The sequence below is a fragment of the Gossypium hirsutum genome, chromosome A12 (assembly GCF_007990345.1).
Source record: "Gossypium hirsutum isolate 1008001.06 chromosome A12, Gossypium_hirsutum_v2.1, whole genome shotgun sequence".
Lineage (NCBI taxonomy): Eukaryota > Viridiplantae > Streptophyta > Magnoliopsida > Malvales > Malvaceae > Gossypium > Gossypium hirsutum.
Window position 1 is genome coordinate 2749191 of NC_053435.1, and position 26685 is coordinate 2775875.

The following is a 26685-nucleotide window of genomic DNA, read 5'->3' on the forward strand; positions in this document are numbered from 1 at the left end:
AACTAATGGCTAAATAAGGCTTATAAGTTGATTTTGAAATTTATTTAGGCCTTTAGGCCGGTTTTAAAATTATTTAGGGAAATATGTTGATTTTGAGGGAAAGCTCGTCCATCTCGGTGAGCTTTCGGTACACGTGCCAGGAAGGCTCGCCTAGTTGGACGAGCTTTCCTTTAAGTTGTAATTTTTGACATTTTTTAATTCAATTAATTTCTTTGGTCGGATGGATAAATGTTGGTGGTTTTGTCTTTGAGTCTTAGGTTTGATTCCTTTCTCACTCACATTTATATTTTTTATTTCATGTTGTTTTAAGCTTCACTTTTTTAGCCTCATTAGTTAAATGATTAAATAATAATTATTTCATCCTTGAGACCCAATTTTAATTCCTCTTTTTTAAACACATTTGTAATTTTTATTTCATATTGTTTTAAGTTTTTTTTAATTAATAAATATATTGTTTTCAATTGTTATATTTTAATTCATCGTTTTAATTAATAACTCTTTTATTCATAAAATCAAATAATAAATATGTAATTATATAATAAAAATATATACTTTACATGTATCATTATGTTAAAAATATTTGAAATTAATAAATTTTATATATAATATAAACATCAACTATTTTTTTATATATTTTTCTTTATATATAATATTTATATGTCAAATATTTAGCTTCTCCACGTATATTGTGGGTATGGTGATTTCTAAAATTATAAGATGAAATAATTATTTCAAATATAATAATTATTTTTATATGTAAAATATTTCAAATATCATTGTTTTTCATTAACATTACGAGTATGATATTTCAATTATTTTTATATGTGAAATATTTCAATTAATTATTTGAAATATCATTATGTTTATATGTGAAATATTTTAAATATACATACAAAAATATTTACTAATTTACTAAAAATAATCATATTTGTAATAATTATTTAATTTAATGAATAAAAGAGTTATTAATTTAAAAAATGAATTAAAATATAAAAAATTGAAAATAATATATTTATTAATTAAAAATAAAAAAACTTGAAATAGTATGAAATAAAAATTACAAATGTGTTTAGAAAATGGAAATTGAACTTGAGTCTCAAGGATAAAATTATTATTATTTAATTATTTAATTAATGAAGCTAATATATTAAAAACATTTATTAAAAAAGAAGAAGGTTAAAACAATATGAAATAAAAAATATATAAATATAAGTGGGAGATGAATCAAATATGAGATTTAATGACAAAACCATTAGCATTTAGTCAACTGACTAAAGAAATTAATTATACTGAAAAAGTCAAAAATTACAATTTAAAGAAAAAACCCAACCAATTAGACGAATTTTCCTAACACGTGTATGAAAAGTTAGCTCAACTAAGCACGTTTTTCCTCAAAATCAAACTATTTCCTTTGTTATTTTTAAAATTGGTCTATACGCCTAAATAAATTTCAAAATCCGCCTTGAGGACTTATTTAATAAATTATACTCATCATTAATTATCATTTCTCAATTATAGTCTCACATGTCTGAATGATGTTTGTCAATCATAAAACAAGTGTTAATGGTGTTTTGTTTTTCTGAGAAAAATCTTGTCCGAATGAGTCCCATCATCCATGCAAAAATATCTCAATCCACTCTCCCATTTTATCAAGCATTTTAAGCATTAAGCTTAAAATAACAAAGACACAACAAAACAAAGATGAAACTAATTTTTAAAAAATGAAGAAAAATCAAACAGGTTAATTTATTATTAAAAATAAGAACATTTTAATAACTTGTAGATTTAAATTGGTTTGATATTTATATCATATTAATCTAAAATATTGTCTATATTAATATATATTTAACAGTTAATTTTTATATAAAATAAATAGTTAAAAATTTTTAATTTATGTCAAATTTGACATGTAAAATCTACATAAATGAAGCATGAAAAATAATAGTTAGATTATTAAAATATTAGAGGAAGGATCTAGTTATGCCAATGTAAAATTAAAGTGTTTTTATACCCTTTTTATAACATACATTTTCACAATTTTTCTTAATTTGATTATTTATTTATTTATTTATTTTATGTTAAGTCTTTAAATTTGATAACTTTTCTCATTTTTAATCCACGTGATCACATGACACTTTAAAATTGTAACAAATCATGACCTAAATTTTTTATTAGAAAAATATTATAATTTTTGGATGATGATATTATACAATATGAGAATGCTATATCATCAAATAAAATAACTCAAAAACTATCGAATTAATAAAAAAAATTAAAATTAAATATTAATTTATCCCTCGAAACTTACCCATAATTTGGATAGTAAAAGAAAATATTTATATTCAATAAAAATAATAAATTGGGATAAAATTTGAATTCAAAGTTTTATTGGATAAAGAATGAATGAAGTAATTATTAAAATCTGGCTAGTTAATATTTAAATTTGAAATTTGAATTTCTTTGCTTTTTTCCTACCAACATATACCTAATTTTATACAAATTTTCCTGACATGTTAAACCTAACTCATTTGATTTAATTTAATTATTCATATAAAACAAATATTCTGTATATTTGATTTAATTATATAATTAACTAATTTTCATTGTCCCCCAGTTTTGTTGATATTACCATTCCTAGTTCTGAATATTAAAAAATAAATGGAAATTATACAAAAGATGAAAAGAGAGAGAGCATGTGCTGAATGAATGATCTCTCATTCTACCTTGTCCCTTCGTCGCGATACTCTTTTTCTTTAATCATGCGCCAAACTATGTTGACTTCTTATGCTCAAAATAATAAACTATTGGATTCACGTGCATTTCATACATACTTTTCTTATAACTTTAAATTATTGACTATATAGCAAAGAAACGAAAAGAGTGGGGACTGGAGAATGACAAGAAAGGTTGCCCCATTTTAGTCAAATTTGCAAGTGGATTGAAAATGAAATTACTATATAGGCGGATTCCAAACCAAATGATAAGTTTGGTGTGGGTTTAAGTCAAGCCTACCAAACAAGAATAAACCTTTGGGCTTTAATCAATAACTCTCCCATATCCCATTCTACCTATCCACCAATGCAACTTTTTTCAACTTATTTCTTATTTTTATTCTTGGATTTCGTCATATTTCAACGTCGAGTTTTATAATGGGCCTCTTTGGTGACTCGATTGGGTTAGGACTTAGGAGTCAATCTTTTGAAGACCACCTCTACTCACCTTTCCAATTATTTTTGGTTCCTTCCGTCACTAATATTTAACATTCCTGAAATGAATAGATTGGATTTAGCCTTTATATTTTAATTTCATCAATTTTAGTTTCTGTACTTTTTCAGATTTTGAAATTTTACTCCTACCTAAACAGTAGCAGTTAAACTTAATCACTAGTCTTGTACTATGTACAATTGTAGATTTAATTCATATTATCTAATTGAATCAGTCAAAGTCTGTAACGACCTGAATTTTACGGTTATTAGAAAAGTGTATTTTTGAGTCTCCGTTTCTGAAAAATGGATTCATAAATATTTATTAAAAATATTTACGAAGTTAATTGTGAGGTTAATTAGATTGTGGATAGGTGAATAAAGGTTAATTAGGTATAAGGATTAAATTAAATAAAGGGTAAAAGTCTAATTATAGATTAAAAGAAAGTAAAAAGGACTAAAATGACAATTAGGCCATTTAGCATAAATGAGGTGGCAAAGCAATGTAAAAATCTAAAGATTTTTTTTTATGATTTAATTTAGATTATTATTATTATTATTATTATTATTATTATTATTATTATTATATTATGAAATAAGTTAAATAAAGACAAATGTATGGTAGTGATTTAATATAAGTGTATTAATAGAAATATATATATATTTGTGATATTTTATTTAATTAGTAAAAGATATTTATTAGATAAAATAATTAAATTGTGAAATTTTTTGTGTAATGAACAAATTAGATAGTGACATTTGTAATAATTTGAATATATACATTTGTATTACATTTATTTATTTACTTAAAAATTAAGTAAAAGATAATTACTAATTAAATAATATTATATTAGGAGATTTTTATTAGTAAATAAATTGAAAGTATGACAATTGTATGGTATTGATATTGTACAAATATACAAAAATATATGTGTACAATTGTAGTATTTATACTTGTTATTAAAATAAATTATAATTTATATTAATATATTATAAGATTTTTGTATGATAAATAAATAAAAGAAAGACAACTGGATGGTAATGATAACATACAAATGTAAAAATATTTATAAGTGTACATTTGTAATATATGTATTTGTGTATTAAATAGATATTTATTAAATTATTGTTATTATTATTATTATTATTATTATTATTATTATTATCAAATAAATTGAATTATGACAAATGTAGAGTGGAGATAAAATACATGTGTAATAATATGTATAATATAATTGTAATACATGTATTGTTTATTAAAATAGATATTTATTATTTATTTATTGTTATTAAGTAAAAGATATTAATAATTATTATATAAGATTTTTATATGACAAACTAATTAAAAGGTGACAAATGTAATATAAATATTTGTTAATAAAAAGATATTTATTATAAATATTATTTTTATTATTAATTAGTATATATATATAAATATATAAGAAATGAAACAAAACAAAAAAAGAATCAGAGAATAGAAACGAAAAAACAGGGGAGAAAGAAAGAAAGGAAAAAGGGAAAGAAAGAAAAGGGAGAAATAGGGATTTTAACGCTTGGAATTTAAATAGTTAATGTTGTGTTAGAAAATCTCGGTTAAAAAAGGAAAAGATAAAGTCAACGAGGGTTAATTCGAAAATTACGGTTTGTATTTCTACAATCCGAACTTAATATTTAATTGTTGAAATTATTATTTAATATTTATGTTAAGTGCATCGAGATGATTATTTGAATTGGAGTGAATATTGGTTGAAATTGAAAAGTGAATTTAATTATTAATTGTTGTATTTTGATTAAATATTATGGTAAGTAATTTAGGTGAGAATTATTTGTATTGTGTTTTACAATTGAAATGGATTGATTTGGTATGTGATAAATTTATTGAATTTATATGGATATATATATATGATTGATGTGGAATTTGAATATTGAATGTATGTTATATTGAAAATTAAATTGATTGGGAATGTGATGAAATAAATGAAATAAATATGAATATGTGATTAATGTAGAATTTGGAATATTTGTTACTAAAAAGTGAATTGAATTGTATTGAATTGTGAATTTATGTGATTAATTAAAATGTAAATTGATTGGAAAAATTGAAAGTGAATTGAATACCCTATTAACAGTATCGGATTAGTCGAATATAATTGGCATGCCATAGGATTGGAAGTGTTCAGGGATGCTTCGACCTTGAGTCAATGAGGCACTATAAGTGTCGTACTGTTACTTTGACTTTGAGTGATGAGGCACCTTGTGTGTCGTACTGCTACTGTTACATCGGTTTAATCCAATGAGGTACTGAATGTCGTACTAATGTGTTGGTTGGATTCGTGTATCCATTAATGTCCGAGTCATGTTAATAAGGGTGAATAAAGGTACTGAACGACTAACTGTTATTGAATAATTGATTGTTACTGAATAATTGATTGCTACTGAAAAATTGATTTTAATGAATGATATTGATAAACTGATTGATATTGAAAAATATTGACTGATATTGAGCTTGGAATAAAACAAAATTACTGATTGAAATGTGAATTGTTGAATATTATTTATTGATATTGAACAGTGAACTGAAACATGATTGAAACACATGAATTATGTAACTCTAAATGGGATATAAGTGAATAATATTATTGTTCAAGTGAATTGTGAACATATTGTGGAAAATTATACGAGTTAGTAGATGAAAGAATTGATTGAGTTATAAAGGGTTTTATCTATGAATTGAACAATTATATAATTGTGATTGTTATATGATTTTTAAGTAAATGTTATATTTTCATATTATTAAGTGTTCGGATTATAGAAATACCACTGAGTTCAAACTCAGCGAACGGTTTATTTCCGTGCGCAGGATAAGTTAAAGTCAAACCGTTGAATCATCATCCTAGGCCGATCCCGAACTCAACGTGATGAAGTATATTAATTATTAGTAATGGCATGTACCTAAAATGTCTATGTGTGTCATTTTGGATTGTCAATGTAAGGATGAAACAAGTAAATTTAGATTTAGTAATAGTATATGGTAGGAACTGGCTTATTTGGTAAGAATTTGAACTATTTGATAATGTATGTGAAATAATTAAAAAGATTCATCATATAAGCACGTAAAATGTCTAATTTGACATGTTTTGAGTAAGTTTGAACGTGATTTAAAGTGATTGAACTAAATTGACTGGTAATGCCCCGTAATTCTGTTCCGGGGATAGATAAGGGTTAAGGGGTGTTACAAAGTCACTATATTTTTTCAAATGAATAATGACATTTTTATCCTTATACTTTAACAAAATGATCAATGTGGTAAGCATACTTTTAATTTGTTTATTTTGATACATGTATTTCTTTCTATCTAGGATTTTGGTACTTTACCTTGATGGTGTTAGGATGTGTCAATATTTGACACATGATCCATTGGATGAGTGACAAATGGGATAGTTGTTTAAAGGAAAAGTCAAATGATTAGGGGATAGGGACTTAGGAAAAATTTTCCCTTCCTGTAGTTCTAGGTTTAAAAAAAAAGGTGAATTGAACCAAAATTACATGGCCAATTCATATAACGAGATTGTTGTGATAATTAGTATTTAAATTATATGAGTTAATAATAATTTTTATATTGAATTTAGAATTGGTAAAATTTAATGATTGAATTAAAAGTTAGTATAAGATGTTTGGTTCAAAAGTTAAATGGTTATTGAAAATGAGGTTTTAGGACCCTGTTTCTGTAATTTAAGGCCGTAAATATTTTTATTAAATATTTATAGAGTCTTATTATAGGTGAATTGAAGTTTGTTTCGATAATTTTTACGATTAATTGCCTAAATAAGGTAAAAGGATTAAATTGTAAAAGAGGTGAAAGTTAGTTGCTATAGATTTAAAATACTAAAAGGACCAAAATGATGATTAAACCAAATTCAAAAAGTCAAAGCGGTGGTGGTATGATTACCATCCATTAAAATTTGGGTTATTTTTTCATTTAGTTCTAATTAGTTAAAGGTTAAATTGTAAATAAGTTTGTTTAATTGAAATTTAATATAATTGAAGGGCCAATTGTGTAATTTGACCTTTCTTAAATGGCCTAATAATAGAAATGATGTGGAATTATTTTATATTGTGATAAATTGCAATTAAATCCTAATTAAATAAAGATTTACTAACTAATCTGTTTCCAGTATGATTGGAAATGGTGGTTCTGGGGCCACAACTCCATTGTGTCAAGCCACCATAAATATTTATTAGTTAATATTTATAAGGTCATTAGTGTCGTATTAAAATTTGGTTAGGAAATTTTAATGTTTGGATGATTAATTAAGTAAAAAGGACTAAATTGTAAATATAGAAAAAAATTGATTTATTAGTTTAAAAGGTAAATTAAAGGGGTTTGGATGGTAAATAAACCACCATTACACTTAGTGGACGATACTGGGTTTATAATTGGTGATATTTGAATGGAAATTAAAAGGGCATAATAGTAATTAAATTATAAAAGGAATTTAAATAAAATTAAATAGAAATTCTAGTACATCTTCTCCATTTTTCACACTTCCAAAACCAAGATACCATGGAAAGAGAGAGAGTTCATTCGACCAAGCCAGGGTTTATTAATTTGGTAGGTAAATCTTGTTCGTTTTTAGTAATTTTTATGTTTTTGAACTTGTGTTAGCTTAATCTAGCTATCCCGAGGACTAGTTTGTAAAATTGTTAAACGTTATAAAATTTTCCATTAATGAGTTGATTAATTTCTTGAATGTTTATGATAGATTATGAAACCTTTTTCTTAGATTGGATTTTTTGTAAAGTAAATTTTGATGATTTTAAAGTTTAAGGACTAAATTGTTAGAATGATAAAATTGCTTGTACTTGAGGTGAAATAATTGTAAACAGGGGCTGTTAGGAGACCCTTAATGTTTCAGCTGTACTGGGTTTTAGGTAAAATGGTTAATTTGCATGTTGGGGCTTAAGGACTAAATTGCATAAAAGTAAAATGTTTGAGACAATTATGTAAAAATGTCAAAAAGGACTTAAATTCATAAAAAGAGTTAATTTTATTGTTGGATTCTGTTAATTGAATGAAATTAATATTTTAGACTAAGAATGGATTGAAAATCGAAGCATAGAGAAGTTGCTAAATAGTCCCTATACTTTGACAGTTATTGCAAATCAATCGGTAAGTTCGTACTATTATTTCTATAATATAATGATTCTTTTTATACATGATTTGTTATATAATTAAATTCATAATATGCTTAATAATTGATTGATTGAAAATATCTAAGAAATGATCAAGTGACGAGTTATCAGGCTTTGAGCCGGTGAATACTAAATGAATATTTTGCTCTGATGATACACACCATCACAATGGTTGAGATCCTGCATATGTTGCGGATTCTCAATAGCTTGTGTGAGGAGCATCGTGAACTGGTGAAATGAATGGCTACTCTATTATGATGACATAGACAGTTTTGATGGCTGTGATCCTGCACATGTTGCGAATTCTTAACAGTTTATGTGAGTAGCATGATGAACAGGTGAATTGACTGAATACTCTGTGCTAATGAAACGGATCATTCTGATGACCGAGATCCTGCATATGTTGCGGATTCTTGTCGCTTATGTGAGTAACATCGTGAACTGGTCAAGACTTTGTAACTAGCTTAAACGAGCGAGATTCTATTCTTATTGAAATGAGATCATACATTACTGAAATGAGAAGAATTTCAGTTATGGTACGGTATAATAACCACATGTTGTGAACTGTATTTGACAGGAATTACATTGTTATTTCTTATAATTGAACTGTTAAGTTTGTTGGTAAGATTTATCATTAATTTGGTGAACTTAGTAAGCTTTCATTAAGCTTACCTGTGTTTTGTTCTGTGTTTTGTAGATTTCATTTTAGGGCGAGAAATCGGATCAACCTACAACATCACACTATCTCAAGGACCCTTTGGTAGATTTTGAAACAACTTGGCTTATATGGCATGTAATAGGGCTATTGAATATGTTTGTGACTGATTATGTGTAAATTGTTGTATAACTTGGTTGCTTGGAGTTTTGTGGTCTAATGTAAGTACATGTTTGGTAACACGAGTCATGTAGTAACATATGCAAGTGTGTTAAATGAGTTGGAAAGTTGTATGGTTTAAGTATGAAATGAGTAAGGCATTTTGGTTGTCGAAGCAAGACCTTGAATGCGCATTTATGACTTGTATGTCAATTTAAAGTAATGAATTGTCTAAGTGTTTGAGATGTGGTGTCATTGATGACACATTTGTTTGGCATTAGGGCTAATTGCTTTGCCATGTTTTGAGTATATTTGAGTGTACTTTGAAGGTTTGTATGCATGTACTTTAGGTATGTTTAGGTACACAAGCATTTGGATATGGAAAGGGCAAGTTTAGGGTCAATTAATGGTGCACACGACCTAGGGCACAGGCTACCACACAGTCGCGTGTCACACATGGGTAGCCCACATAGGCGTGTGTTTGGGCATGTTAGGTGCAGGGTTCACATAGTTTGGCACATGAGCTAAGATACGGGCGTGTGACCTAAGTCAGTGAGTTACATAAATAGGCACACAGCTGAGTACATAGGCGTGTAAGATGGCCACACGGGCGTGTGGGAGAGCCATATGGCCATGTGAACCTTGTAGGTGAAAAAGTTTCAGTTTGGCCTGAAATGTCCTAATTTGTTTCTATTTGGTCCCCGATTATTTGTAAACTATTTTTAGGGTCTCGAAGATTCGATTTAAAGGCCGTACATGTATGTTTTATTTCTTTTCAAACATATCTGTATTACTGGAATTTATTTGATATTTGAATGTCAATTGTTATAAGAAGTCCTAATATGTGTAGTAACCCGATTCTAACGACGAAAACGAGCTATGAGTGTTACAGGTCCCGATTTAGTTCCATACTTTTGTAAGCTTGGTTAAGGCTCAGTTTGATTGTAATGCATATTTAACATCGAATTAACTTGTATTTATTAATTATTGAGTATTATAAAATAAATCACTTGTGAATATTTTGGTTTACTATTGTAGCATCCTATAGCTCGAGTCCGACGACTGGGCCGAGTATAGGGTGTTACAAGAGCTTTTTTTGGTTTTTCTTAGTGTTAATGAGAGTTAGTTAAATTAGTTATCACTGTACTAGGATTTATTTGCTTGTTTAGTACCTTAAACTCCTTATATTTTAGTTTAACCCTTAGTATTACTATAACTCAGTTTTCTTTTAGTTTCATCATTAAAAATCTGATTAAGTTTTTCTTCATCTCCATTGTTGTTATTTCTATTTTCTTTAAGTATTCGTTAAGAAATTTCCATCATTTACTTAAAAATCTTTATTGTTATTACTTTTGATGCATGTTTGCTGGTATTTTAGGTATTGCTTGTTTGATTTTGATAAGAAATAGCTAAAACTTAGGTGGTTGGTTGATGGAAGTGTTGTCTAGTTAGGTATTGGTATATGGACTAAATCGTAAAAAATAGACTAAATCGAATAGACTTAAAAACTTAGGATTGACGACCCTAAGGGAAATTTAGATAAGTGAGATCGAGAAGAGATCTTATTGGGTACCAGTTCGATGGTCTCGGGTTAGTGAGGTCAAGAGTTAAACCGAATTAATTTGTCTAATTTGGTAAAGTTGAGGCAGATAGGTAAAATCAAGCCAATTTAGGAGTATTAGCGATTTAGATCCCTAATTCAAAAGTTAGCCAACAACATGGAAAATAACCAATTGCTGTCTGTTATCGAATTTGTTAGTTTTATAGTTTTGCATGTTTCACAATTTAGTCCTCGTTTGTGATTAGTTAGCAAATTAGCGTAATTAACCTTATTTATGGCCTACGGTAATATAATGCTTAGTGAGTAGTTAGCTAGACTCCTATAATTACATGTTAATTATTCAAGGATCACTTAATTGATGTACCCCCAAGACGCCACATCTTTCTCTGGCATTTCATCGAACACTTTCTCCGTGTCCCAAAAGCTCTCATAGGCTCAATATATTTTCAAAACAAAATTCTCTAGAAACCTTGATGGGTTCCCTAAACGTTGAAGAACCAATTTGCCGTCTGATAAAGAAGCCGTTTTGCTGCAGGCTTTGAGAAGAGATTTGTGGGAGTGGGGATTGACGGGAACGTCAACTTTGTCCATTTGTTTGAGGAAATCATGATTCTTTTTGAGTTTCCTTGCGTAGACAAGGAAACCAAATGCACGTTCTCGAGTTGGCCTTACTATTGTTGGCCATGGGGGGATTTTCAATGAAGAAGAGATGCTTTTGAGAGAGACTCATGAAGGTATTCAAGCAAAGTGAGCTGCTGTTGTTTGTGAATGAACGAAAGGCGGCAGGGAGTGGCTGGCCATGTAAGTCTTTTCCCGTAAAAAATTCAATTTCAAAGAACCAATTAATTCTATTTTTTTTTCATTTTTTAAAACCTAAAAACATGAGAAGGGAACCTTTCTCCCATCCATTGAATCACGTCTCAAATTCTGACACATTTTAATACCTTCAGGTAGAGTAACAAAATACTACAGAATGAAAATACATGTATTAAAATAAATAAATTAAAAGTATAATTACTATATTAACAATTTTGTTAAAATACAACAGTAAAATTTGACTTTTGAAATTTTAATTTTAACACAAATAATCATCGTTGATCCATTAATTAAATTTTTAGTGAATATTACTTAGAGATAATAAGTTAATTTTGGAAAAAACATAACTTAATGAATTAACAATAATAGTTTAGTGAGTAATGAAATTTTAAAATAAAAAAAATAAGTATAAGGACTAAAACTAATAAAATAAAAGTACATCAACTAAATTCATAATTTTGACAAAGTATAGGGACTAATATTAAAATTTAACCAAATAAATATGTGATTTCTAGGCATTAAAAGAGTCAACAAAAGCCCTAATCAGTTGCTTATTTGGATTAAACTTTAAGGAATCACCTGTTTATAGTTTTACTAAATTGTCATAAATTAATCCAACATTAAACTTAATTATGAAATTATTGAAATATTCTTTTATATACAAATTAAATTATATTTGTACGTAGATGTTTTTGTTAGGGAAAGAAAAGAGGAAGTAAAAGGCTAAGTGAAAGCAAGGCAATATCAGCTAATAAAAAAATTTCTACCTTTGGGATAGAACTAGTGTAGATTCGCAGGTTGTTCTCCCGGCTAGCAGACCTTGCAATGTAATCTGTCACAGTTTTCTTTCCACGAGCTGTGTATTGAAATCTTACCTCCCAGTTCCTGCAACAAAGTTCTCTGACAGTATGCACCAACTTAAAAGATCCTGCAGTCCCATAACTGTCACCAATTAACGCAATCGCAGCTTGACTGTTTGATTTTGATATGACCTTAAGAAACCCCCGTTGCCAAGCAATCTCGACACCCTCAAAATGGCTAGTCACTTTGTATGATAAATTTTGATTAAGACTAATTATACGTTTATGAGTGAGTAGGGTGGCAGGCTATGGACCCTTTGGCCCCCCATTGTGTACTGTTTAGCGTTACTTTAGAGTTCCAACTGATAATGGGTTTTGTCTTGTTTTTGCACTGCTCCCACCGCCAAACGTAATGAGTGTAGTGAAGCACCATTTTAACCCAGGAAACATATCATCATTCACTAATTGTTGAAACTCACTAACTGTCCATTAGATTTGAAGCAGTAGGCCCTCTATATCCTTTGCAAGTCTGATCAGATTACTTTTCCAATTAATTTATCAACACCTGTCCCTTCTAGATTTGAATTATTCTAATGCTGTTTTAAATGGACCTACAGTATTAACCATTCAATAGCAACACTTGGTAGAACCTGAAAAAATCAATGTTAAAATTTACTTGGGTTTTGCTGTTCCACACGAAGCATAACAAGAAGAGACAAATCAGATCGTTCTCCGGAAAAAATGGCCAAGCAAAGCCAACTATCAAAAAAGGTGGTATGTCGGAAATGTCTGCATCAATAATAACTATGAGCCACTTTCCTTCCAAAACAAGTATCAAACTTTTTAAGAGGATTTTAAGCTAACAAATCCGATCGAATTACATCTTGAGGTTCCGCTGATACACTGTTTTTGAATTACAAAGGGAGTCTTGATGTGAAAATCGTTCACCTAGATTTTTATTAGTCATAATAAGCCTATGTAGTGCTGAAAAGCTTCTTCTTCCTGCATTTTGGGGTAGAAAACAGTAATACTGGCAACTACTTTAGACAAAGAACAAATGTTGAAAACAAAAGACAAAGACAAAGGATATTTAAAGCAATAAATATCTGCAATGTCACAAAACAAAAACCTCATCTGTTAAATTCCCATTACATGAAAGAAACATTTCAGTGGGACAGCCTGACAGACATCAGTTTCAGCTTACATCCTTGGCATCAAGTATGCAAACCTCACCTCTGCAACGTCCTTATCCAACTTACACTTTTTACCTCTAACAAAAAACTATCTATAAAGACGAAAACTAAGTGAACCTACTAATTATATTAAGTTAAAACTTAAAACCACCAACCAATCAGTGAATAAAATCATCTTCTTTCTGGGGTCCAATGTGGCGACGCTGGGCTAAAATGCGAAGATACCACCCTATAATCGAGCAACTCCATGATTGGAGTGAAGTTAACACACCTTGGAACCTTGTATTGGTTGATGGATGCCCCTCTTGATATGGCGTAATCCATTAACTCTTCGAATGTGCCGTTTTTTACCACACGGATTTCCAGTGGACCTATTGAGTTATCCGCAACTCGGCCCTGTCGGTACACTGAGTTGAGAGACTCCTCCATTGCTAAGCAGCATTGTTTCAGGACCTCATCAGTAGGCGAGTTAGTTGAGTCTTTCCCTAACAATTCCCAGTATATCACGTAGTGACCGGGGATTGTCCTTGTGTCCGCGTAACTCGTGTATTCAACGACGCTGGTGTTGAACTCACGCAAGAGTCGGGAAGCATTTTCAACTGCCTTTTGTAACTCCGCCTCATCGGTTTTGTCCGAGTCAATGCTGAGCAACACGTTCTTCCTCCTCACGAAATGGAATTGCGGGGCTGAGTTGTGGAATCCAGTGACTCGGAGGATGTCACCGACTCGGTACCTGTACAACCCTGCATAAGTTGTGATTACAAGCTCGTATTCTTTCCCAACTTCCACATCAACAAGGTCAACGAGTTTAGGAGGTGAATCACGAGGGAAACCAAATGAGTTAGGATCGTGGGGTAAGAACTCGAAGTATGCCATGTTCGGCATGATGGTATAAGAAACTTGTGATGGTTTACACATGGGGTTAAGGTTCAAACCAAAATAACATTCGGACGAAGCGTACATAGTGCAAGCTAAAGGTAACCCACCACTGTAATAATCCAGCGTTGGAATATACTGTGCCATAGCACCAGTAACTATAACGTCGAGGTACTTGGTGTTTTGCCAAATTCTAGCAATGATTCCTTCCCAGTTGTCTTTCGAACATTCATGGCGAACATACTCGGCGAGTTCAGGGTTGGGTTTTAGGATCTTATCCATGTATTCCCTTAGTGAAGGGTCGGTGAGTTTAGGGTTCAAGGCACCTGTTTCGATATCCTGGGTGAGTTGAGGCCAATTCAGCTGAAGGAACCTGATTGCGCGGAGTAAACCTGAGGCGAACACTGCGCCCACTCGAAGGACTTGTTGGCGTTGGAGGAGACCGCAAAGCATCTGGGCGTACATGCTTTGGAAAGAGTCGGGACATAGGATGGCTTCGTTGGGGCTGGTGTAAACATTATAAGGGTCATAGGGTCGTGTCTTGAAATGGTCACTCTTGTAGTAACTGGTCAACACAGGGCGAGCCAAGAGACCACCTGGGGTCCTAGTTTCAGACTTCACGAACAGGAAGTAAAGTCCCTTGCCTCTCTCCAATCCCGGCACATAACTGTTACATACATAAAAAGCGAAACCCAATTAGACTTTATACTTTAATGTAAAAAGGAAATAAATATAGTCTATAGATTATGATTTTTTAAATGCTTACAGATTCATTACTGGCATGAGTAAACTGTAGAGCAACCGGCGACGATCTAGCTCTTCCTTAATTGTTGGCATCAATTTTCTCTCCCCAGCTGAAGTCCCGGAGCTGCATAGTTTTTCAAGTCTTTAAACGTCAGCATATCGACCTCATTTTCAATGAAAATAGGGGGAAAAAAGAAGAAGATAGGAACCTGGTGAGAAATTCGGAGATGGGGTGGGCAGACAAAATGGCAGAGCGGTCACCATTAGCAATACGGTGGATTTCAGGCTGAAGGTCCTCGTATGTAATGATCGGAAGTTTGGACTTGAACGTTTCACGGTCTGTTGCACCGTTGAGTTTGAACCTTGTAAGGTACTCAGTCTGGGAGTTTCGGGTTAAGATTTCGGTCAGGACTCTGTCTTGAACTGAATCGGCATGGCTAGTGGTTTCCTCTATGAAGTGCAAAGCTTTGGCATCTCTCTCGCATACTGGTGGACCCAGCTGAGATGAGAGAGGAGAATCAACCGCCATTTTTAATGGGTTAAGTAAAGCTTCAAAATGATAGAGAGAAAGAAAAAGAGGGAGGGTGGAGGGAGAGGACACTATGAATAATGAACTAGTCTGAGACGAGGTTGGGAAGAACCAGGGGGGGGGTTTAAATAGGAGAACACTAGAACTTGTGAATGAAACAAAAAAAGTTGGGAGCTTCGACGTATAAGTTGTGTAATTTATTATTTATTATTAATGGAATGAAGAGAAAAAGGGGAAAAAGGATTTTATTTTTTGTTTTTGTGGGGTGTGGTCGTTAGTGAAAAGTAGGGTTGGATGGGGACAAGATGGGGGCCATCACAGCCACACATAGACATGGCAGGAAATGTCGGGGACATGTGGGGTTAAGGTAACCGCCATGTCAGCGGACCACAGAGCTGAAAATGGAGTTTACGGCACTACACTTTGCACACAACCACACGGCTGCTTTCGGGTATTATTTTTGACCCTCAGACAGATAACGATGGCCATCCGGCACGTGAGACAGAAGCCTAGACTTTATTACTATTATTACATTAATTTTCTTTTTTCATTCTCAGAACAATCCCATCTTAAAGAAAAATATCCTCGAGAAATATCGGTTTTTTAAAAAATAATAATAATTAACAGATTATTTTCTTGATATTTGATCATTCCATTTCAAATTAATGTTCATTTTAAAAATATATATATATTTTCTAAATTATAGATTACTACTACACTAACGTATAGCATTAAATTTTGAAATAGCAGCTGAATTATCAATAATTATAGTATTATTTCCTTTTTCCCTTTAAAGCTCGTCTAGGTATGTGCCGGCTTTCATTAAATAAATGCATGATAAAATAATTTGTAATTTGGGTTTAAATTATTTGAACAATTATGGATGAGCAACAGGAAATAGCATTATTAACTTCCCTCTTTTACCCAAATAAATAGAATGAGAACCACATGTGGCTCGTTTCCTCTGCATTGTTTTAAACCTAACAAATTATCCGGTGGTTGAAATTGTATGAATGAATGTATTATTTTTATTTTTAGATAGATATGTTTTGATATTAGTATGTTTTGATACACCGTTTTGGGGTTTATAAATTTTTCTTTTTTGTAAAAAAGAATGATAAAACTATAATTAAATTAAGATTGTTCAAGTCATACCAAACTTATCGTAATGCAACAATTGTAGAATTTCATCTGGTGGTTGACAAAAATATACCTACCTAAAGGCCTTGAAGACTCCATTAACACCAATCCATCAACTACCTTAATGGCCTCTCTAAGAATATGTGTAATCTGAACTGTCTAAGATAGTTGAAGTAATCTCTTAATAGCTCGTAGTATTGTTGAACGATGGTGCTCAGTTGAAATGGTTTGAATCAATTGGATGGCTGCAACACTATCCATCTCATGAACCACCTGTTTCTAACCTAAATTCCAAATTGCTTGAAGATCCTCAAGTGCACCCCAAAGCTTAGCATTAATAACAGAGTAGGACCTAATATTTTTAAAAAAATCAACTACCCAATTACCATGGTGGTCTCGGAATAAACCCCTTGTGGTTTACTGATGTTTTAAAATATTTTTCACATAGACATTTATAGCCTAATTTTTAACTTATTAATAAGGTATATATTATATTACTCAAAAAATATATATCATATATGTAACATTTTTCAATTATCCATATAAACATATTGATAGGTAAACATAAATTTTAAATTTATTAATTAAATTTAGTAACTTAATTTAATAAATGTATTTTAATTTTAAATGTAATTAGAGAAAAATTAAAATAGTTAAGGTTAAAAAAATAATTTAAAATATCAAAGTTTTGTACCATTCGATACATGCAAGTATGCATCGGTACCCATCAGATTCGATTGAAATTGGCCAATATACCGAAATCCTGTCAGAAATAGAACATAGACTTCTTGGCACCAGTTTAGGATCATAATGGTACGATACCAACTACCATGACTTCAGCCCATGATCCCTCATTAACTTTTAAACTGAAGAAAATATGCGCTTAAATACACTCGAATCCACTTACCTCCTGACCTACAACACTTGACGTATTCTCCACCTAAGTGTTGGAACAATCCTCTGCCACTCGGTTGGTCAATCTCATCCTCCAAGTCACCCATTTTTAGCGACTACGCTCTCACCTCCAAAGAGGAAACCACCAAAGAACCACTAGGTGTAACAACCTCGTAGTACCTCAGTTAAGGGAATGTTAGAACAGTACCATACATGAGGACAATCCATATGTAAATGACCTTGCCACTTGGTTGATCATACGATCATTATGTCCCAGATTTACTAGTAACGTGGCCTCACTGAACATGAGACCTCCTTATCTATAAATACTCTGTAGAACGGTGAAGGAGTGATCGACCCTCTTACCTTTCAGCAACCTTAAGCACTCCCTAGCACTCAGCTTCCTTTGTTACCTTATCCTCTTCTTCACTCACCTCCTTACTTTGGCTCTCCATTTGTTTAAATGAATCGACAATCTTTGTTCCGTCCCTTGTTAACACTTGTATCATCAATTAAATATAAGAAATTATCAAATCAATTAATGATTGAACAGGAGTTTAATGATTCGATCTCTAATTTCATTAAGCTAATTAAGCCTAACTGACACCCTATGAGACATCCTTATAATACTTGTTTATAAGTTATAGGGGAATGGAAACTTTTAATCCAAGCTATATGGGATGTTGCCTTGGTAAACTTTCAAATCAAACTACCACAATACAACTAAACTATGTTGACGGTTTATAACATTAATAAAAAGTTAATTATCAATGGCATAAGTATAATGCCATATGGTTTTTTGTTTATAAATGGGTCATAAACACATTCTTTTTAATTGGGTGAGCAATCTTTGATTATATTTGTTCTTTTTGTCACAGTGTTTAGAATTACTCATAATCCCTCTATAATTCATAAATAGGAGAATAAAGCACTTTAGCACACTTGAACCCACCTCCTCATGTATTGACAATAATACTTATACCAATCGAATTAAGACTCAATCTACTACTACTGAATTTATTAAAAAATACAATGTAGCTAAGGTAATTCCAAAATTTGTCACCTAAATATTATTGTTGACTTCATGAGACAATAATGCACCACAGACAAAAAAAAAGAAATATTAACTTGATTAAATATGAAATCACATCATATAAATAATAAAAATAATACATGTTTATCAACAAGTGATTTTATGCAAGGGTAAAGTATATTGTATTTTTAAAGAGAGAATATAAGATCAAATCTTGGAGATAACATTTTGAAAGAGACAACCACAACTCTCAAATATACACAGTAAAACAAACATGAAAATATAAAAATATATATATTTGTGGGGCCCAATTTTAGCCCGAGGCCCAATAAACAACAACCCAAGATACAAAGCTCATTTACAACCCAAATACCACCCCGCTAAACCACCCCACTAACTCTAACACCCCACTAAACCGACCACTAAATCACCCCACTTGCCTGCAAAAAGAAAGAGGAATCAGTTGTAAAATTTGGCTATAAAAGCCATTCAAAACTATTGTAAAAGGGGTGCTGGTTTTTGGAGAAAAAATGAGATTAATCAAAAATCAAAGCGAAAGAGGTGTTTTTTCGTCTATTTTAGTTTTAAGTTCTTTGTTTATTTTATTTTATCTTTCAATTTTATTTTGCTTCTTTTTTTTTTTACATACGAAAGTAAAAATAAAGGGGAAGAAGCTTACTCATTTTCAAATTGCCAAAAAAAAGTTTTTTTTTAAGGTCCGGCCACCGTGTACGGTGGCGCCGACGACGGCGCGTGGAGGTCCAATGACCAGAGCAAATCCAGACCGGTGTTTTAGAAGGGAGGGGGAGAGTGTTATTTTTAATAATAATAATAATATTATTATTATTATTATTTTTACTACTTTTACTATTATTCTATATACTATCACTGATTTCTTTTTTATTATTATTAGTAGTAACGTAATAGTATTTTTATTATTTTATTATTATTTTCACCTTTTTATTACTATTATTATTAACCTATTATTATTATTATTATTATTATTAATATAGTGTTATTTTCATTTCTTTTATTATCATTATTAACATATCATTTCTATTTTTATCATTAATATATTATCACGCTTATTAGTATTCCATTATTATTTTATACTTTATTCCTATCCTATTACCAAACTAATCAATTTATATTATTATTATTATTATTATATCTTTTCCCTTTTTGTATTTATTTATTCATTTTATTTTCATTTTTTACAAATTTCTATTTTATTTATTTCAGATTTTTACATAATATCTATTTCCAACTCTTATACAAATTATTTATTTTAAATGTACTTATTGTTTATTTTGAACTTTTCTTCATGTGATTTATTTCGCTTTTTTATATATGTATATACATTACTTGTCACACACACATATATATTTTAAAAAAATTATTTTGTATATTATTGATTTTCAGATTCTTTTCTCACATTATTATTTTGAATTCATTTATTATCATTTTCAAATTGTTTTTACGCTTTATTTTGATTTACTTTATTTTAAATTTATTATATATGTCTTTTAATTCATTTGTCTTTGATTATCATGTTAGTTTGTAAGTAATGTATATTAGGTGACCATCACAAATTGTTTTATTAGTGCATTCGATCTTGTTTACGTGGCAATTGTATTCGCATATCATGGTTTCAAAAGTAAAAAATACACCTCTTGCACTGGATATTATTATTCAAAAGTTTTCGAAAATAAGACAATATTTCGTGTTTGAAAATTTGAGAAATCGTGCCCTAACGTGCTCGGTTTCGATTTACCGTTTGACCAAATAACCGAATATCCTTTTAAAATTTCAATGCATGAATTTTGGAAATCATGAGATGATCTTGATTTCAAGGGTTTGAACTGTCGTATCCTAACGTACTAGATGTGATATTTTATTCCTTCAGAACAAGAGAATCTTAGCATCCAATTCGAGTATATTCAAACACTTTTAAATGTGATTGTGTTTTTAAAATCATTTCAAATTTTCGACATTAGGACATTAATTAATCGATTAGGTATCAATTTTGGGCGTTGCGAGTCCTTCCTCATACGTAACCAAATCCCGAACCCGTTTTCTTGACTTTCATAGGCCAAAATTAATATTTTAAATCAAAACGTTCTATTAGGTGATCCGATCACACCTAAGCAAAAAGGATTGGTGGCGACTCCATATTTTGTTTCAAAGTCGATTCCCGTTTTTCAAACTTAAAATGGTTTCGAAAATATTTATCATATTTATATTTTATATCTTAACAAATTTACGTTTATGTCGTGTGTATTTATTTAAAATTAAAATTAAAATGCCATACACAATAAATATACACTAATTATCATATATGATAACACTTTCCATGATTTTCTTGCTGCTTGTTTCAACATTTGGAGGCATTGTAAAGGAAAGAAAATAACTTTCTAATATTCATTATCAAAAATAAAAAAATTTATAATTTTGTTCATAAATAATATATTTTTTTATTTATTTATCACGTATTACTATGTTATTAGTTATCAATGTCGCGTTATCGTATTTTAACTGTATTAATCAGATACTTAAAAGAAATACCAATTTAACTTTTCTAAATTTAGATACATATCCAATTTTTTTTAAAGTACTAAGTTTGTATATATTAACTTTCTCAATATCTCTTGTGAGGCCCTTAGCAAATCCTATATGCCTTAATCCTTCAACTTTCCTTGGTCTCAGGGGAGTAACCAAAGGGACAAGGGCCTTGGCTCCCCTTGGCCTTCTTTGCTTTAATGACAAAATTGTTTTTTAGCCCTCTCCTTAAAATAAAAAGATTTAATTTAATTTTTTTTAACTTTTGATTAAATGAAAAAAATATATTTTTTATTTTAAAAAATTAATAATTTAATTTAAGTATACTTTTTTATTTTAAAAAATTAATAATTTAATTTAAGTATTTTTAATACAAAAAATTTAATTTTATCCCTTCAAATTTTATAATCTTATCTTAACCCCTAAACAAAAATTCTGATTTTTCCCTGCTTGAATCCTACCTTCTCAGAAAGTTTGGACTTATTCTCACATTGGTAGGGACGATATTCTTGGGAGTATCTACCACCTTCTCCCACTTGTAACTTCTTTTTTGGACCTTTTTTCTTGTTAATGCTAACTTTGCCAACCTCAGTCACCTTTTGGCTTTTAAGGATCAACAGCCAAGATCCATAGTCTTCTCCTTATTTGGTTTGGCTATCTTTGATCTCTTCCGATCTCTTGTTACCTGCCTACAATTTTGATCCAAGCTTTGTCCATTTTCACTTTCTTCCGGTGCTAACATAACTATTTGTGTTGGTGGGTTTTCTTATGGCCGATCCTACCACTACAAGACCACATTATATCAGTTCCTTCGTAAACCAAAGCTTGCCTACACCCTTCTATCAAAATTAACATGCATTCATAATCCTCCAAACCAAACCCAACAACAATCATGTTCAACTAACATTATTTTTTTACTCAATTTGGTTACCATGTCAAACGTTCAATACTCACAATTCCTACTCTACCTTTTATTTTATTTTTTATATGCTCTCGTTAAATTCTTTTAATTTCATAAACACAATTAAATATTATCATATATTTAAATTATTATTTATCTTTATTAAATATATGATGGAATTGTTGGTTCAAGTCAACTAAACACTAATTCAGTTGAAAATTAAATAAAAAAATATTTCTATTTAAAAATTAACAAATATTCTTATGACAATATTTTTTTTATCTTTTTATATAAAATTTCTAAAAAATAATTTAAACTAAAGTAAAATTACAAGAGGTTATATTTAAACCTAAGATATTAAAATCCCTAATGATACATGTAATGGCCAAATTTCGCCAGGTAATGGTCTAATTTCTCCCGGACCCAATTTACAAATTACAAGCCCAAATAAATAAAAAAACTAAAGGCCCAGTGGCACATAAATCTAAATGTCTTCAAAAGGAAAGAAACCCTAGGATTTTTGCGCGCTGTCGCCTCCACCTCGCCAGCGGTTTCGTCGCCCGAGGTCTGACGCCTCGGGAGTGCCTCTACCCACTGTTGACTCCACCGCCACTTGCAAAAAAGGGGAAACACAAGGTTAGAGACAAACACGCAAAGAATAGTTGCAAAAAAAAGTAGAAGCAGTAGAAATGAATAGTAAAAAACAACAATCTGATGTAACGTTCGACTATAAAAACCATAAAAAGAAACATGTATCTTTGGAGAGAACACAAAAAAAAAAAAAAACTACAACAATTTTTTTTCTAAAGGTATATTTTTGCATATTTATTTATTTTGAGTATTGTCGAAACCATGTTTATTTTGGAAAATGGGGATCGACTTTTGAAAACGAAAAAGTTGGGAGTCGCCACCGACTTTTTTTGAGGTGTAATCGGATCACCTTGAGGTTGATCATTTTAATAAAATATTTGATTTATTAAAATAATAAATTTAGGTCTACGAAAATTGAGAAAAAGGGTTCGGGAGTCGGTTACGCACGAGGAAGGGTTAGCACCCCCGTAACGCCCAAAATTGGTACCAATTGATTATTGAATGTCCTATCGTTGAAAATTTAGAAAAAATTTAAAATACGATTCCTTTAAAAATGTATGAACAATTCGAATTGGATTTTAAGGTTCACTTGCTCCAAAGAAATAAAATACCACATCCAGTACGTTAGGACACGGTACTTTAAGCTCCAAAGACTAAGATCACCTTATAATTTCCAAAACACGCAACGAACTCTTAAAAGGGTACTCCATTATTTGGAAAAACGGAAAAACGAAACCCAACACGTTAGGGCACGATTTCTCGAATTTCCAAACAGGAAACATTGCCTTATTTTGAAGAGTTTTCGAATAAGCAATTATGAAACCGGCTCAAAATATATTCGCTTGGTTTACTTTAAGGGTAATAAAAAAATCGATGTTGAGCGAAAATGCAGATTTTGTAGAAAACATGATGCAATAATAAGAAACTAAATCATAATTCTAAGCATGAAACGATAATAAGTGAATTCGAATTGAAAACGAAAGAAATAACACGTGATACACAGAACTACATGAAACCAATATAACACAAAATAATTTAAAAACCATACGAACAATATACAAAGGAATAACATATATTAGAATTCAAAAGAGTTTATATGTATAAAAAACGGATAATATATTAGTGATTATTTTAAAAAATATATTGAAACGAATAATATGTAACATAATTTCAAATGAAACAAATTGACTAAACGAATGATATATTTATATGAAAATAATAAATGAAAATAACGTATATACAAAGACCAAAGTAATTAACATAAATAAAATATGCAATAAAAAACAAGATCCTCAAAAGAAAGCCAAGCTATATACGAATAATTTTAAAGAAAATATATACAATAAATTTAGAAAATATTTACATAAAATAATATGAAAGCAACAATGTACATAGAATAGAGTTAATCATAAATTATATGACTAATAACATAGATATGAGAACATTTCAATGTAATAACATACAAATAAAAAATAAAAAAATAAAAAATAATGTTTTTCAAAAGAAGAAGTGGAATTGTCAAAATTATTTAAAATACATATATACAAATAAATAAAGAAAATAAAAAAATGTTAAATGAACCTTTTTAAGAAAAAGTGAATTATGGAAAAACTCATTTAAAGTAAAATTAAAATAAAAGGGATATTTTATAAATAAAGTAAACCATTGAAATAGAATCGTGGACCAAAACAAAACGCGTATAAACGCTTGGGACTAAAACTGAAAATAAACTAGACCCCCAAACATGTCGTTTCAGCGCGGATTAAAATGAAAATATGCGCAAGTCCCAGGGATAATTTAAAAGAAATAAAAAACCAAACATAGCTTAATTAGACAGTAGTGCAAGGGAAGGGGACTAAACGCGCAAATTATCCATTTAGAGAAATCATGCGCATGAACCAAGTCAAAAGAGCTGTCTGTTCCTTCCCCCAATGCCATTTCCTTTTATTAACCATTAAAACCCTTTTTTTTGTCAAAAAACGTTTTAACCTTTATTTTTTAAATAAAGAAACCCAAAAATGTTTTATGAAATTCCTTCTTCTCCCTTACTATCCCTTTTGTCTTCCAGCCGAAAAGGCCACCAATGGTTCACCCAACCGCCGCCGTGACTCCGGTGAGTCTCCCTTCGTCGACACGAGCACGACGTGGCTCCGGTGAGTCTCCCTCTCTCTCCTTTAACAAATATTATTGCTTTTGGTCTCTGCTTGTATTTGATTTCATATATATTTCCACTATTGTATTCGTAGAAAGAGAACCCCCCTTTACAATGAAAAATTGAAGGCTTTTATAGCCAAAAACCATACATTTTCTTCCTATTTCTTTGCTCTAATTGCAGGTGTTGTGATGTCGTGGAGGAGTGCACGATCGTGGGGCATGGATTGCCGAGATAGAGGTCGTGTATGGGCGTGCCGACGTGCGTGGGAAGCTGATCATGGGGGCTACAGCGCCAACTGCTTTCAGAACTCTTAGTGTTACTGGAATTTTATGTTATGGGCTTAGGCCATTTGGGCCAGCTAGGGAGTTGGGCCACTACAATTTGGGCTTGTTTAATTTTGGGATTGGTTTCTTTTTGGTTTTAATTATTTTTGCTTTTATGTGTGAATGGGCTATAATTGGGTATTTGGACCGGGCAAAAATTGGGTTTTACAGCTGCCCCCTCTTTGCTCGTTTTCGTGTAACGAGAATGAAGCAAAGACCACAAAAAGGCTAATTTTTCCCGGTCTTACCACATCTCGATCTCTCTATGCCTATCTTCTTCAGGTAACCCCATTCCAACCCACTGCATCTTCAGGGGTATCTAAATTGTACTTTTAATCCACTCTACATCCTAAGTCTACTCCATTGCGACTTCAGAAAGATAAAATTTTTTATTTTGAGCCTGCTCCGCTGCATCTTCAGTGAGATAAGACTTATCACTTCGACCTGTTCCACTGCAACTTCAGGGAAATAAAGTTTGCTATGATCTGTTCGTTTAGCTTCAATCTGTTCCACTGCAACTTCAGGGAAATAAGATTCGCTATCTTCAGTCTGCTCCACTACTGCTTAGGGGGTTAAGGCTCGTATCTTCAACCTGCTCTCTTGCTACCTCAAAAAGATAAGACCGGTGGCTAAAATCTGCTTCATAGCCGATACATGGAGATAAGATTTGTAATTTTCAGTCTGCTTCCTACAACTTCAGGAAGATAAGACTTGTGGCTAAAATCTGCTCCATAGCCGATACATAGAGATAAGACTCGCCTTTTCTGATCTGCTCCATAGCCGATACATGAAGATAAGATCTGGTATTTAGCCTGCTCCACTCCTGCTCAGTGAAGATAAGGCTGATAGCTGAAATCTGCTCCATTGCCGATACATGAAGATAAGACTTGCCAAAATTTGATCTGCTTCACTCCTGCTCAGTGAAGATAAGATCTGGTATGTTTAGCCTGCTCCACTCTTGCTCAGTGAAGATAAGGCTGGTGGTTGAAATCTACTCCACTCCTGCTCAGTGAAGATAAGACTCGCCAAAATTTGATCTGCTTCACTCTTGCTCAGTAAAGATAAGATCGGGTATGTTTAGCCTGCTCCACTCCTGCTCAGTGAAGATAAGGCTGGAGGCTGAAATCTGCTCCACTCCTGCTCAGTGAAGATAAGACTCGCCAAAATTTAATCTGCTTCACTCCTGCTTAGTGAAGATAAGATCAGGTATGTTCACGATTCCACTGCACTGTCCTCTAAGGAACATGATCTGTAAAATCAGTTTCATGTATCTATGCCTATACCAAATAATTAGGATGCAATGATTGAAATGAATCAAATGCTCCTATCTAAATGTGATGCTTATGTTAAATAATTAGGA

At 31.0% G+C, this 26685-nt stretch overlaps 1 protein-coding gene across 1 annotated transcript; it reads right to left on the reverse strand.

Moving 5' to 3' along the window:
- Positions 1-13501: 13501 nt before the first annotated feature.
- LOC107938368 (probable indole-3-acetic acid-amido synthetase GH3.1) lies at positions 13502-15901 on the reverse strand. Its single transcript, XM_016871494.2, has 3 exons — positions 15410-15901; positions 15223-15324; positions 13502-15123 (listed from the first exon to the last, which is right to left on the reverse strand). The coding sequence occupies exons 1-3, from the start codon at positions 15727-15729 to the stop codon at positions 13752-13754; spliced, it is 1794 nt and encodes a 597-aa protein (XP_016726983.2). The 5' UTR covers positions 15730-15901; the 3' UTR covers positions 13502-13751.
- Between the last annotated feature and the right edge of the window lie 10784 nt (positions 15902-26685).

Bases quoted from the DNA above. Each gene is read 5' to 3' on its own strand.
- LOC107938368 (XM_016871494.2), bottom strand. From the start codon at position 15,729: ATGGCGGTTGATTCTCCTCTCTCATCTCAGCTGGGTCCACCAGTATGC. The intron at 15,325-15,409 runs GTTCCTATCTTC...AAAACTATGCAG, and splicing joins ATCTCCGAATTTCTCACCAG to CTCCGGGACTTCAGCTGGGG. The intron at 15,124-15,222 runs GTAAGCATTTAA...TGTATGTAACAG, and splicing joins CTCATGCCAGTAATGAATCT to TTATGTGCCGGGATTGGAGA.